The following is a 14739-nucleotide window of genomic DNA, read 5'->3' on the forward strand; positions in this document are numbered from 1 at the left end:
AAACAGATATTGACCCTCTAGTTTACTGGCAATGTGATACAACTCACCCAGTTTCCCATCAACTCATGTTTACACAGACATTTCTCCTTGATAGCTGATAGTTAGGAAAACAGTCCCTTCTTTTACCTGGGGATTGGTGTACGGTGTGATCTTATAATTATGGGAAAAATCAATATTAAAATGTATTATTTTGAAGTTTTTGTATTTATATTATTTTTCATCTACATTTCTCATCTATAATTCCCTATTAATGTTTACAATAATAAGTATAATCAAATTAATAAACACCAAGACATTTAATAGATAATAATGCAAAAATAATAGGTAATTGGCAATTGGAGTTTATTTGTTGAAAACAAAAATAGTAATTCTAAGATACAAATTAATCACCCTGTTTTCCTGTCTCAGAGCTGTAAATACATTTGTTTCCCTCTTAATTATGTTACATTTTCCCTTAGCATTTAAAATTCTTTATTGTTTTTATGACTGTTCATTCTTTACTTTTAGAATTGTCTGGATCTTTTCAGTTGCTCTCTACAACTTAAGCCACGTTCAGTGCGCCCATTAGGAGTAGGAGTTACAAATCACAGCAATTACCTAGACCCAGTACAAAGTTCCAGGTAAAACATACTTTTCACTAGATGCACTTCAATTTAAAGATTGTGAGGCAGAATTACAAAAGTATTAGGAATTAAGGTTTACCTAATGCAGTCGGTCAAACCACTTTATTCGGTTAATAAAAACCATAAAAGTACAGTACATATATCAGAATACACTAAACTTTAAAAACATCTAAAATACAAATCATCAATAAATTAGGGCAACTTAAAAAAACAAAAAAACTATTTTACAGAGCCAGAATTCATTACCTCACCTTCAAGCCCTGGCTGCCATTCATACATATATAGCAATAAACAACTCCAATAAAAACAAATCAGGATTAAAAATGCCTGCATAAAAACAATATTCATGGAGGCACAATCGATCCAACTTTAAATATTTATCATGGGATGCCGTTTTTTCCTAATTCTAACAGCTGGACTAAAAAACTTGCAATATTAAAAATCTCCCATGGTTCATTCAGCAGCTGAAGATAGAGTAAGGCTGGTTTTACCTATATAAAGCCTTTTCCTCTTAAAATAGGAATTAAAAACCTCCTACGAATAGCATTCTAAATCTCACAGAACATTATATAGTGCATAGTGTCTTCATTTGAAAAGTTGTCACAAGTGCAGGGACCTAAATCGCACACCCTACTCCAGCCTTACTGATTACCTAAGAAAAGGTGGAATAAATTAAAATGAAACATAGTTAAAAGCAGGCGATGGAAGGGCTTTGTGACAATTCTCAGGTAAGGTTCAATCTGAGGGGAGGTTTTTAACAAAAATAAGCTGTTACAGAGGGTTTTATTAACTCAGTCACTTCTCTCTCAGCCGAAATTAGGCTCAGAAAATGTGTTTTTACCCAGGCCAAATCTTCTTTTTTTGTTTTATCCAGAAAATCATATAGGTCTGGGCGCCCTAGTTTATTTAAAATGTGCTTAACATACTATTGCCATTGGATATGGTTGACTCGCTCCAGGGCGACACAGTCCCTAATAATCTCATGATTCAGGGTTAGCTCTAGGTTAAGCCATATCTTAAGCCAACATACTAGCGGGGCCAACCTCAACAAGTCTAATATGTAGCTAACGCCAGTCTCTTGATGTATTAAAATAGTTGAGGTAGATTGAGGGACTGACAAGGGGGTACGTAAAAACGTGTTTTCGACTGTCTGTACCCACTCCGACGTTTTGTAACCCCAAATGGGCGATCCATACAGTGCGATGGCTAAGTGCGATGGCTAAGCATTTAGACCTGTAGATGTTAAGAATGGCTTCGATTGGCCAGGCCCCCAGTGGCTGTGAAAAAAGCATGTACTGCAGCCGTTGAAAAATTGCAAATCATCTTGCCTAATGGAAAGGCTTCTTCACGATGAATGCTGAGTAAAGTGATTCTGGCCTAATACATTTTGCCACTAGTTATTACTGATTACTAGACAGCTATTTCAACATATAAAGATATATATATGAAGAATATTCATTTTACAGTAAATATGAATAGTACTAAATTGCTATTTTTTATGTCAAGATATGTGGAATGTGAGATTAATTAACTTTTCGCTCTGATTTATACCAATAAATTCGATGTTTCTGGTCCTCACAATTAAATAACAGAAGGTCATAGCTGTAATGAAACTTCATAATATCTGTGTAGTTTGCGTGGTGTCCTTTCTGCTTTGTCTTTCCGGTAGCCGGTAATGGGTGGCCACCAGTCATAACAATGTGAACCAGGACATTATTTAATATAATTGTGATCAGTACTTGAGTGACACAATCTTTCAATCATCTTCCATTCCATTTGTGTGAAGCCCTGAATTTTAAGGTAGTTTTGTGCACTAGTAGTAATAAGGCAAACAGTCAAAATTAATGTTCACTAAAGATCTGTCCTTTAGTTCCTATGTCTAAACTGTTGTTAAGTCTTCCAAGTTCAAGTAGATGAAACATATTTCAATCCTGTTATATAAAAAGTATATCATTGTTGTCAATGCTCCACTTACTAACTTGTACAGTCTCGCCTAGATGGAAGTAATATGTTAAATATTGGCATGCGGAGATAGCTGTTGTAAAGCTGCAGATCACTCAAAATATGATTTTTAGGTGTTTTACTGCCACAGATTAGTCACTCACTGTTAGATCACATTGTATCTGATTCCTGTATCTAATGCAGACTATACAGAATACGTAAAGATTATTCAGGGCCGCTGGAATGATTCTGCACCTGCCAGTTTTCAGCCTCATTGTGGATTTGCCACATTCTAGCACTAATCCAACAGCTGCCTAATTTGTAGGGGTGTGCAAAATTCACGTAATTTTCCTTTGCGTAATTAGGGGGAGTGCAAAACAGCAGGTGCTAATGTTCTTTTTGTTTATGTTTCACACTATTTTCTTTTGTCATAAACAGCAGGTAATTAAGTGATATCGCATAATAGCTTAATTTCGAGACTTTCGTGTAACAAGTATAAGGTGAAATGAGGTGAGATTGGGTAGGTATAACAGAAATTGCAGCCAGGCTGTTATACTTGGCTTGTGGCACTTCCCTGCTGCTCAGCTGGTGTGGGTCTTAGAATGCCTGATGACATCATAGAATCTTTGGTGCTTGGCTTGTGTGTGGAGTGGCAGTTGATGGCAGGCAGGCTGAGTGGCAGGGAGGCTGCTCCTGGTGGGGTTTTTGTTATCTTTTACTTAACTACTTGAAACTAAACTTGGAACTAACCTTCATTAAATCCAGCCTGTTTTATAAACCTGGCTCAATGACTTTTAATTACAACACAGGCCTAATAATTTGTAAATTTGAACACAAATTGTTTTTCTTCAAATACCTCAAAGTTACTAAGCTTAGTCTGCATGTAATGTGGCAAAAACTTCCAGCACTAAGCCTACGCTTACCCTGTTGACTGCTGTGTTCAGGTTTTAAAAGGGCTGTACATGAGGCCAGATGATGGTAACATTCACAGTTCATGCACTGATGCACTAGCCTTCGTTTACTGCACGGCTCACAACTTTACACGATGAAATGCACTTCAAACCGGGCTGGAAGAATGAGTGCTTATTTGGCATGAACATTTTTTGATTCACTATTGATGCACATTGATGCTTGCACTGCAGTGTTCTCAACGCATCATTCTTTTTTAGAGGGCACTGAAGAATTCCGGAAATATTTGCAGCTTGTATTATTTATTACCTTGTCTATTACTAAAGTGCGTCCTACGGAGACAACTGCACAGGACAGTTCTAATGTACAAAAGTATTCTGCAGAACTGTTTCTTGATAAAATATATGCTTCCAGACACCCTGTAAGGCGAAAACATGTTGACCAACAAAAAAGAGGTTTAAACCTAAACCTTTTTATTATATCTTGAGTCAGCACTTATGGTTGGTAAAGTGCGAATTAATGAGACAAAAATACCCAAGCATGTGCTGTGTAATTTGCCTTCTAATACGTTAGCACAATTGTCCTTTTTGCGGCACACATTTCGTAACGGTTCTTTATACTTTTGCCCTGCACGGTCAAATAATTTTTGTGGCACTGCTTTGTTCATCTGTAATTATTGTGATGGACCACACAGAACCATTTGCATTATGTTAAAAGAACCAGCCAATATGTTACCTTCGAAAAGTGAATTTGTTGCTGTGAAAGCTTCACACCCCCAGCCCCAGTTAGTATTTTGTGGAAATAAGGACTAACCCCTTTCTTTTCCGGGCTCATAGGCCATTTCTGAGAGTGAACTTCATTTTTATGATGAGATGTCTTCTAGATCATCCTGTTTTTGTGTTGGCTCTTAAAGCCTTGGGCTCCAGTCCTGAATACTGAGCAAATGCTAGTGTCGGGCGTTCAATCAATCAATCAAGCATTTGTTAAGCGTGACTACTCACCCGTAAGGGTCTCAAGGCACTGGGAGTGAGAGGTTGCAGGTTCCAGTCCAACCAGGAGGTGGTCCCTCGAAGAGTTAGGTCTTGAGGTCTCTTGCAAAGATGGGGAGCGATGTTGTTCCTTTGAGACAGGAGATATCGCAAATTTGTTTGGAATAATGGCAGCAAAGTGCTTTCTCCAGAGAAGACCCTGGATACATTTGGCCAGTCAAATGGACGAGTACTGGGGTCATTATTCCCCATGACCTGTTCTTTTCAGGGCCCTCAGTCGCGCTGCCACATTAATTTCTAGATGGTATAGCAAAACTGCCCTATAAAAATGACAGGGCAGCTAACATGGCTTAGGACACTAGATGGCTCCAGATGCCGGGTTGACTTTTCCAGCAGGATAAAGCCCCAGTTCAGCCTTCAGACCCGGGCCCTACTTATTTTGACATGTCCAAGAGGGACCCAGAGCAACCTCTCTGTGCTCCAAGTGCCCCTTCGTAAAGGCAGGCCAGGGTGACTTGCCACACACCCATCTGAAACCACGCGTTGGAGGCACGGTTACATGTTATTCTGGTAAACACAATTATCTTGCATGTGGGAGTCCCAGAGGTGCCTTCAGTGAAGGTGTAGTTATTGACTGCACATCTCTATCAAAGAACCTCAGGTCATCTGAAAAGAGGAGAGGAAACCCATTACTCTGTAAAAAGTGGAAACAGAAGCTCATCTGCAATGCACGAGAAACTGAAATTATAGATATTTGATGCTCTCCATCTCTTCGAACCTGTAACTGTTTGTTAGTGAAAAGTGTCATTGTTAACATGATATTTGCCTGTGTTTCTCCATGGTTTCCATTAATTATGTACACTTTACTTTATACTTTTATTTTGTGTTTTCTTGTGTAAAAGATCTCAAAGAGCGAAACAATGTTGGATTAAAGGCAGTCATGACAAACACATGACATTTCTAGAAGAAAATCATGATTTGTTCAATTTGAAGAAGGAAAAAGTAGCTGCTAATATGTACATTCACTGGAATAGCCCTGTGTCTAACTCTTACTTCAGTTGAGAATTGGTTATAACAGTACAATTATACTTTACATAGTGTCTTGTCGACAGCATTTGGTTCGAGTCCCCGGATATAGTAAATGTCTGCTCTTTTCTTACAGTTCTAAAGGTGTCATGTTAGGGCAACGCTGATCTGAATATATGGCCCTCATAAGCAGTCCCACAAATATTTGTCTTTACCCACCCTTCCTTTTCATTTTCTATGTCCCTTCAACTGGTGGCGAAATCCAGGTTAGGCAATCTTTATACACATGACACTTAGTTGTGTTTAAATCTCACGTTAGACTGAATACTTGTATCCCCACACAGAACATCCAAAAGGGACGTGCTTTGGTCTCCTAAACCCATTAAAAAAAGTACCTTCCCTTGCTCTCCTTCCTAATTCTGTCATGGCTGTGTCTCAGAATGCTTCTGCATTCAGGGTTCAGAAAAGGAACAAATTCAGTAAGGACAACATTCATTTTTCTTACATGGCTAAAAACGCAGTTGCCAAATTAATTCCATGGATCATAGGTGACAACACATCTCGCCCCCCCTTTGTTTCCTTTCCCCTGCCCTACCATTCTCCAGCTCTGTACGTGCACAGTTAATGATTATTTAAATGCACTTCCACAAGTATGGCGCAATGACTACATGTTCTGTCAGTCCAGCAAGCATTGTATCTCTGGTCTTCAATGATCTTCAGCAACAGCTCCCACCTAAGCATGAGCGAATTTTGCGGATCTCGCGTTCGCGAATTTTGCGGATTTGCGGATTCGCAATCCGCAAAATCCGCGAATTCCCGCGAATTTGCGGATTTTTTTTTTTTGTGTTCGCCCGTGTTTCTGCCAGTTCGCGAGGGTTTTTACAATTTCGCAATTTGCGAACTTACCTGTCGGGTCGCAAGTTTTGCGAACTTGTTGTTTCTACGTGTCCAACCTGTTTGGGACACTCTTCTTCATCACTGCCACTCTCTGTCACCACTGCCACTCTCTGACTACTCATGCCACCCTCTGGCCCACCCATGCCACCCTCTGTTTCATCACCACACCCTCTGGTTGTCCAGTGTACATTATTTTCGGCAAAGCAAAGCACACCTTCCCTGCCTCAAGTGACCTGAATTAATTTGGGGCTGATTAATGTGTCACAGAATATTTTTTTAGCTGGCACCTGCTTCCTTAGTGCGCCCTGATTAGTGATCTTTTGCACTTGCTAAGTGCTTTCATTGTTGCAAAATTAGTTACAACACCTGCCCTGCCCCAACTGACAATAATGAATTAGGGGCTGATTAATGGATTTTAACTTCCAGCCTGGCTCCTGCTTGTCTCCCTTAGCTGTAATTCATGACCTTTGTGGCATATGTGTAACTATTCTGAGGTTCAGAGCAGGGTCACATAATAGTTTCAACTGGCAACTGAACTCTGGAGGGGCCCCTCAGGAAGCACTACAGGAAATGGCTACTAATGATGTGCCTGAACTTTTGAACCTGGTAAGTAGTTACTTTCAGTTTTGCTTAGATCGTATTTCTGCAATTTCGCACTTATTCGCGGGGCGCGAACTCACGCGAACAGTGCGAGCAAAATCCGCTGCTCGCGGATTTGCGGATTTTGCAGGAAATTCGCAAATCTCGCGGATTGCGGATTTCCCGAAAATCCGCAAAATCCGCAAGCGGAACGGATTTTCCGCCCATGCCTACTCCCACCCTCACACCTCCATACGAAACGTCACCTGAACATTACAGCGACAATCCTTGCCTTTGGCCCCATTCATGTGTAGTTAAATATGGAATCATCCCATTCACCTTTATTGAACATGTCCAACCTAATTACCACTCCTCTGCAGTGTCCTCCATTTGGTTTGTAACTAAGAGATTTTCTACCTTACAAAACCTGTAATTACCCCCCTAGTAATGACTGTGTTGAAGTTAACCTCAGTTTTATTGCATTTTTCCAAGTACTCCTCTTGCACTCTCCATAGAATACCCACTTCTACACATTCACAAGGAACTTTCCAGTGCGTAGTATTGATACAACGCATAATTTATACAGCATTAGATTACAGTTTAGCATACATTACTTCAATAACATGGTTTTGCAAAACACTAGCAAGTTATACATGGAGAAGTTAGGACTTTGCAAGCCTAGGAACGATTTTATGAATTGAACATTCGGTTCAATCTCACACTATTAACACCTAATTATTTACCATGCAAAATGGTCCAAAGAAAGTTACAACTAGTTGACATGGTCATAGTTGAGGTTTATATATCAAAAAGGTCAAATGTAAATATATTGTAGTGAGCCCTGGACTGTATTTTAATACTTTAAGCACTGATTTAATTTTGTATCCCATTTAAACATATTTGTTATGTGGTCCCTACAGTGTAAGAGCCAGATTCTGCCTCCATAGCCTAAATCTGGAATACTGAAGAAGGTTTTCCCTATAGAATGTCAAACTTTGAGATTTTGACATGATTATATTGTATTACTGCATCTGTTGTTCCTTCTCATATGTATTGCAAACATGAGATAATGTGACAAATGTATTTTTTTCAAAACCCAAACTTTAATTCTAGACAGAAGAAAGCTTCTTAAGGCCAAAGGGAAGGTGCAACCCTTCCTATTTTAATCTTATTGGGGTATTTATTGGAATACCGTGAGACAGGAAATACTAAAAAATGCAAAATTGCCCGGAGAATTAAAACTGCAGTGAATTTGTATCTTGATTAGACAACTAAGAGACTTGCATATGTCCAAATGGCTCATTCAAATTCCTGAGAAAAACCAAGGGCATCACTCTGAGAAGGACACGGGCAAACCATGCAGGCCATTTCACAGGATACTCCGATTAATATTCAAATGTTGAAAAAAAGCTGAAAGGCATTCTTGAGCCTTTTTTAATCACTTCACTGCTGATCACTTGACAATGGAAATTTCTTCATTATTTATTGATTTCAGAGTGCTCCGTTATTATGCACAAGGGAGCATCCTTCATACACAAAGCATCCACCCTGCGGCCTTTCAATTGATAATTTCACAAGCACAGCAATTTACAGACAATTCTCGAGTTTGTTTAATTTTAAATATGGTTCGTTGTGGGCTTGCATCTTTAAGACGCACGTCACCTAGGTTAAGAAAGTATGTATACAATTAGTTGGTTTTTTCAGCAGTGAAGGGGTTAATAAATGGCTAATTTCTCAGCATAGAGCTCTAAGTAACAGTAAATGGTCAGGAATTGTTTGCATGGTAATCATATAACCTCTTCCTTTCATTTAATTTAGTACATGTTACCCCTTGTGTTGTTCCCAGTGGCAGGAGCCCTTGCCTTGCAATAGGCTAAATATATAGTCGTCACAAAGAACTATATATTTACCATCCGAACAAATGAAAAATTGATGTTTCGGGAACCATCAATTGCTTGTTTTTGTTTGTTTGGTAGTCACATTTTGTTTCAGTGCACTCCGTGCAAGTTGCGTAGCGAATGTCTGTGGTCTATGTTTTTGTCCATGCAGTTACTGTCTCAAATAACCACAATTGTAGCTGAAAATAACACCTGGTTTCTCCTGATGCATGCAGATCCTCCAAAGTTTGATAAGATATGGCCGAGTGTTTCTTCCCTAGAGGTTTCTAACCGAAAGCAAGGTAGGAGTCTGCACACTTCCTACTGGTTTAGAATGACTTGCAGTGCATTGCTTTTATAAAACCTGCAGGTGGGCAGAAGCTGCGCAGCATTTGTTTCTCTCTTGACAAGCAGCAACAGTGTGGGCTTAAAAACAATCACTTGAAAATGACCTTGAAACAAAAACAAATACGGTCTTTTATGAATCGGGTGGTGCAGTAGAGAGTGCTGCAAAAAAAGGCAAGCGAGATGTAGGTGTCATAGTTCCAAGAATATTTATAAATGAAGTTGAACAGCGATCCCTGGAGGAGGGAGGAATTGCAAAGCTGTCAGTTTCCATTAGGAGAGTCTTTTCATTTTGTGAGGGATAAAGGGTGATGTTGACGACATAAAAGTCGATTATCATTTTGGTGTATTAAGTGAAACGAAACGTATTGTATGTGCAAGAAAATCCACACGTAGAGCAAGGAAATGTACATAGTGATAGCGGAGTGATATACATGTTTTCGTTTTCAACAAAGGGTGTATCTTAGATTTGTGCTAAGTAATGTGTTAGTCTGAAAAAGAAATAGCAAGACATGCTAGAAGCAATGGTTCTTCACCAGAATTTTAAAAGCAGATGTTGACTATTAAAAATGTGTATAGATTAATTGTAAATGTTAATGTCTAATGCGTATTTTTCTTATGTACATATCACCCTGATCTCTTATACAAATGTCAAGTCTCACAGTTTGCTCTAAAGCTGTCTCTTAATTGTCTGTTTGCAGTTTACACAAAAAATATTTGTGGTCACCCCTTTCGTTCTCTCCTCCCTACTGCAAAAATGTATCCGTAAAAGAATGCTGAGTGTGGTTATTAATCAGTGAGTTATGCCAGAGCTAGAGTGGGTGTATGTGGTCTACGGAGATATGTTGCCCCAAGGAAGAATTGGGTAATAACCTTATTCCGAGTATCTATGGAATTTTGATTCAGGAACTGGAGTTTCCATATGAATCAGTATTTTGAAATATGAGGTCTTACCACATGCCCCCTGATTTACCAAGGACACATTTTGTAGGTAAACATGGTAGAACATGTCTACATTAAACGGTCTAGAAGTCCGGAATAACTGGTGGACTTCAGTGTAGAAATACAAACTTCTGTGGTAATTCCCCTTTGTATAGGGGAAATTTCTCATGGGGTAGTAACACCAGCACCCAAGGAATGGGGATATCAGTGTACAATGTAACAACATTGGAGTCCTGTGACTCCCATGGTGTGGGCTTTAGAAGTAAATGTGTTCTGAGAAAGATCACTCGTTTTTAGGTGTTGAGTGATAATATAAGTATGTACCACTACAGAGTAAGCTCATTCAATTAAGTGGGTAAAGATTTTTTTTATGAGGGGTTTAAGTGTACTATCAAAACTACTTTGATGCATAAAATCGACAGCTGTCTGGTTCCTTCCTTCCGTGGTATTAAAACTTGCTATGGGAAAAGACCGGAAATCAATTGCCGATACAGAACCAAATAGGTTTTATTTTTTAATAGAAAATGTTTAGACTTAAACATTCATAAATGCACAATAAAATTTAAAGTACAAAACATAAATTTGTAGCAGCTTGATGGCTAGGTCTTTATCACAATCAGATTGGAATAGCGCAGAAGACTCTGCCTTGCTGTTGCGCTGCTCCGCTGGTAACATTGTACTTTTAAATTGAACGCTGCACTTTAAAACTTTATTTTGCACTTTTTAAACCCAAACTGCTCTACCTACTGCCGCTTCCCCGGTCCAGTACCGACATTAGGCCGGATTGTAGTGGAGGGAGGACGGCATCTACACCTACACACTGGAAGTGAGTAGACTTCCGGTGCGCACGCGCCACAGGTCAGCGCTCTAGTTTTCTGGCACAGTACATAAGTGGACGTTCTTCCCGCCCCGTGCTAGATTGGAATAGCGCAGAAGACTCTGCCTTGCTGTTGCCCTGCTGCGCTGGTAACATTGTATTTTTAAATCGAACGCTGCACTTTAAAACTTTATTTTGCACTTTTTTAAACCAAACTGCTCTACCTACTGCCGCTTCCCCGATCCACCACCGATATTAGGCAGGATTGTACTGGAGGGAGGACGGCATCTACACCTACACACCGGAAGTGAGTAGACTTCCGGTGTGCACACGCTACAGGTCAAACGGTGAGGACAAAAGGACATGCCCTCCCCTACGCCCAGCGGACGCGTACTGAGGGCGCACCAAAGGTGCGCCAAAGGTAAGCCCGTCTGCGCCCGTCCGCGGCACGGCCGGGCCCGGGGCCACACACCCTGGACCAATCATACGGCTCACAAGGGAATCCTTAATGGGACTGAATTCCGGCCCAAATACATGTACACAGCCACTGAACTTGGCAAACTGGGTAGGACCCTGGAGCTATAAGCTATGCAGAGAAAGTTTCGGACCGTGCATAGAAATGCAGGAGAATAGTCAATCTAAAGTACTGCGAGGCGGGCTCATCAATGTGAGATCAATGAGCAAACACGCACTGCATATCTTTGACCTAATAACAGAAGGGGACTTAGACTGTCTCTTCATGAGGGAAACATGACTGATCTCCGAGAGTAACCCGGATGTCACAAACACTCTTCCCCCTGGATATCTGATCTCCAGGGAGGACAGATCAAATCAGAGGGGAGGGGGCATTGCGATTATATATCGAGATACCCTTCACTGCCAAACCTCTGATCTCCCAGACCTCAAAGGAGCAGAGAGCATGGGCTTTTCAATCAAGGTTCATGACTCGTTTACTTTCACTGGAGCTCTAATATATCACCCACCAGGGAAGCACACAGACTTTCTGGAGAGCATTGGGGAAGTGCTCAGCAATCTAGCCCTTAAATCTGCAAATTTTACACTCTTAGGAGATGCCAATGTGCATTTAGACTCCCCCCACGGACCCAGCAGCTATATGTTTTAAGGACACGATGAGCGTTCTGGGTCTAACACAGCTCACAACGAACACCACACATAAGGCAGGGCATATTCTCTACTGTATCTGTTCAAACCTAGAGACTCTTAGTGTGAAAATGCCCCAAATACAAACTTGGACAGATCTTAATTTTATCCCCTTTGAACTTATAGTCAGGGCCGGCAGAACAATTAGGAATACAGGAAGGACGACCGGACATCCCCATGGGGAACCATGTTGGAAAAACATCATAGGACAGCCGAGGTTTCTAATCTCAGTCGCTGAAAATAGGCCCACCCTAATTAGAGATCCCACCAGAGATAGCCAGCTTTTTGGGGAGTGGATTAACACACTCAGTCTAGAAAACACCTACGCTGCTCCGTGGACAGGTACTAGAAAGCTCTCACAGAAGAAGAGGACATCTGCTCTCTGGTTCTCGTCGACCTTAAAAGAAGAGCAAAGGAAAGTGAGGGCTCTAGAGCAAAGATGGCGCCAAAACTATGGGGAAAATGACCTGAATAATTATAAAACCGCGCGTCGCCAGTATCATAGCTTGATAAAAACTGCAAAAAAGGAACACTATACTGAAGCTATAAACAACAGCAAAAATAAGCAGAATGACATTTTCAAGATAGTTAATACCTTTATGAACCCTAAAACTACGCAGAAAGATATCCCCCCCTCTCAAAGTCTTTGTAACACAATAGCTGATTTTTTGATGAAAAAATTCACACTCTTACCAAAGACTTCCCCCATCCGCCGGTTCAAGGTGAAACAGAAGGCAGTAGAGTTGATACATCCACGGCCAGTATGTCTACCTTCTACCCGATTAGCCTAGAGGAATCTCGGACAGCAATTGTGGCGATCAAATCAGGATCCCCTTTTGATCCCTGTCCGCCTTTTGTCCTTCATGCTATGGTGGACATTGTTAACCCCACCATAAACAGTATTATAAACTCCTCACTCCACCTAGCTTCAGTCCCCGATGAATGGAAGCTAGTAGCAGTAAAACCCCTATAGAAAAAACAGCTACCAGACCCAACAACACTGGCAAATTTACGACCTATCTCCCTGCTCCCGGCTCTCTGCAAATTAACAGAGAAAGCTGTGAATAAACAGCTCACGGCTTTTCTGTAGGTTAATAACATCTGGCACCCAAACCAAGCAGGTTTCAGAGCTCACCACTGTACGGAGTCAGCCCTCATCTTTACCTCTGAAACTCTGCGAGCTGCGATGGATCAGGGAAAGAAGGCTGTCCTGGTACTCTTGGACTTGTCAGCGGCGTTCGACATGGTCTCACACTCCATCCTTGTGAACCGTCAATCCGCAGCCAGGATAGCCGGAAATGTTTTGGGCTGGATAAAAAGTTTTCTAGCAAACAGGTGACAAGTAATCACCTTAGGCCAGTTCAGGTCGGAAGAAAAGCGGCTCATGTCACGAGTACCGCAGGGCTCCTGCCTGAGCCCGACGCTTTTCAATGTATGTATGGCCCTCCTGATTGCACTTATATCATCCTTTAAAGTTAACACCATCTCGTATGCGGATGATACGCTGCTCATCCTGGTGATGGATGACGACACCAGCGAAGCGGAAATGAAGCTCAAAAATTGCCTCAAAGCTACGTTCAAATGGATGAGCGATAACCATCTGAAATTCAATTCAGGGAAAGCTGAGATTCTGCCATATGGGAAAGACAATTTGTTTAGCCCCATCATTTGGTGGCCGGAAGATGTGGCCGCCCCCCCAAACACCGTCACGGCAGTCAGAAATTTAGGGATCAGATTTGATTCTCTCCTAGCAGGAACCTGTTTCAGTATCATAAAAGGCCTTAGAAAATTCTTCGATCGGATACCTCTCACAGCACGCAAAATGGTTGCAGTACCGCTTATTACATCACGCCTTGACTACTGCAACAGTCTCTATGCAGGGACTAACCGGACGGTTGGCCATAAGCTGCAAATGGTACAACACGCAGCTGCTAGACTGGTGCTGAGATGGAACAGGAGGACGTCACCCACAGCGGCAATGGGCGCCCTACACTGGTTGCCGATACATAAAAGAGTCCTTTTTAAAATCCTCTTAATCACCTTCAGGGCCTATCACGGAAGGGGACCCAGCTACATCCAGAGTATGTTTAAACACTACACCCCCCACGAAATCTCAGATCTGCAAAAGCCAACCTCCTTACCATCCCCAATTTCAGATTAAAACTAGAGGAGGAAAGGCTCTGGGGGTCCTAGGCTCAAAGGCCTGGAATAAATTACCCCTGCCCCTCCGCTAAATCACATCGGAAGCAACTTTCAGGAAGACCTCAAAACATGGATAGACAGTCTATCCGATGTTTTATGTAAAACCTTAGTCTGAATCAGTATACTTGATCTGACTCTCAGCTGACTCAGCGTGGCCTATCACCACTGCCTAGTCTTTCTAAGCTCCAAGATGCTCCCTGGAGTGAAGGCTGCGTTATATAAACCCTTTTACATTACATTACATTACAATCTAACTGGTGCAAGTGAGAATTGGCTAAGAATGAGAGTGGGATGTTTTTAGACCGAAATGTTCTAAGGTAGAGTACTGCATCTTGATTATGTTTATAAAATAGTGCACACTGTAGTGTCACACAATTGACTTATTTAAGCAGTGTTTTTAGTTATCTGGGCCTTATCTACCAGTTATGAGA

At 41.2% G+C, this 14739-nt stretch overlaps 1 protein-coding gene across 3 annotated transcripts in view; it reads left to right on the plus strand.

The window, feature by feature from the left end:
• NTNG1 (netrin G1) overlaps positions 1–14739 on the plus strand; it is an 800238-nt gene that overhangs the window by 634426 nt on the left and 151073 nt on the right. For 2 of the 3 annotated variants that reach the window (XM_086953890.1, XM_086953891.1), the window contains exon 6: positions 9078–9143. The exons of the other annotated variant lie outside the window; for it this stretch is intronic. In XM_086953890.1, the coding sequence (XP_086810016.1) occupies positions 9078–9143 (66 nt within the window). The remainder of the gene's footprint in view (positions 1–9077; positions 9144–14739) is intronic. 3 annotated transcript variants of the gene reach the window in all.

The sequence above is a fragment of the Lissotriton vulgaris genome, chromosome 1_1, assembly GCF_964263255.1.
Source record: "Lissotriton vulgaris chromosome 1_1, aLisVul1.2, whole genome shotgun sequence".
Lineage (NCBI taxonomy): Eukaryota > Metazoa > Chordata > Amphibia > Caudata > Salamandridae > Lissotriton > Lissotriton vulgaris.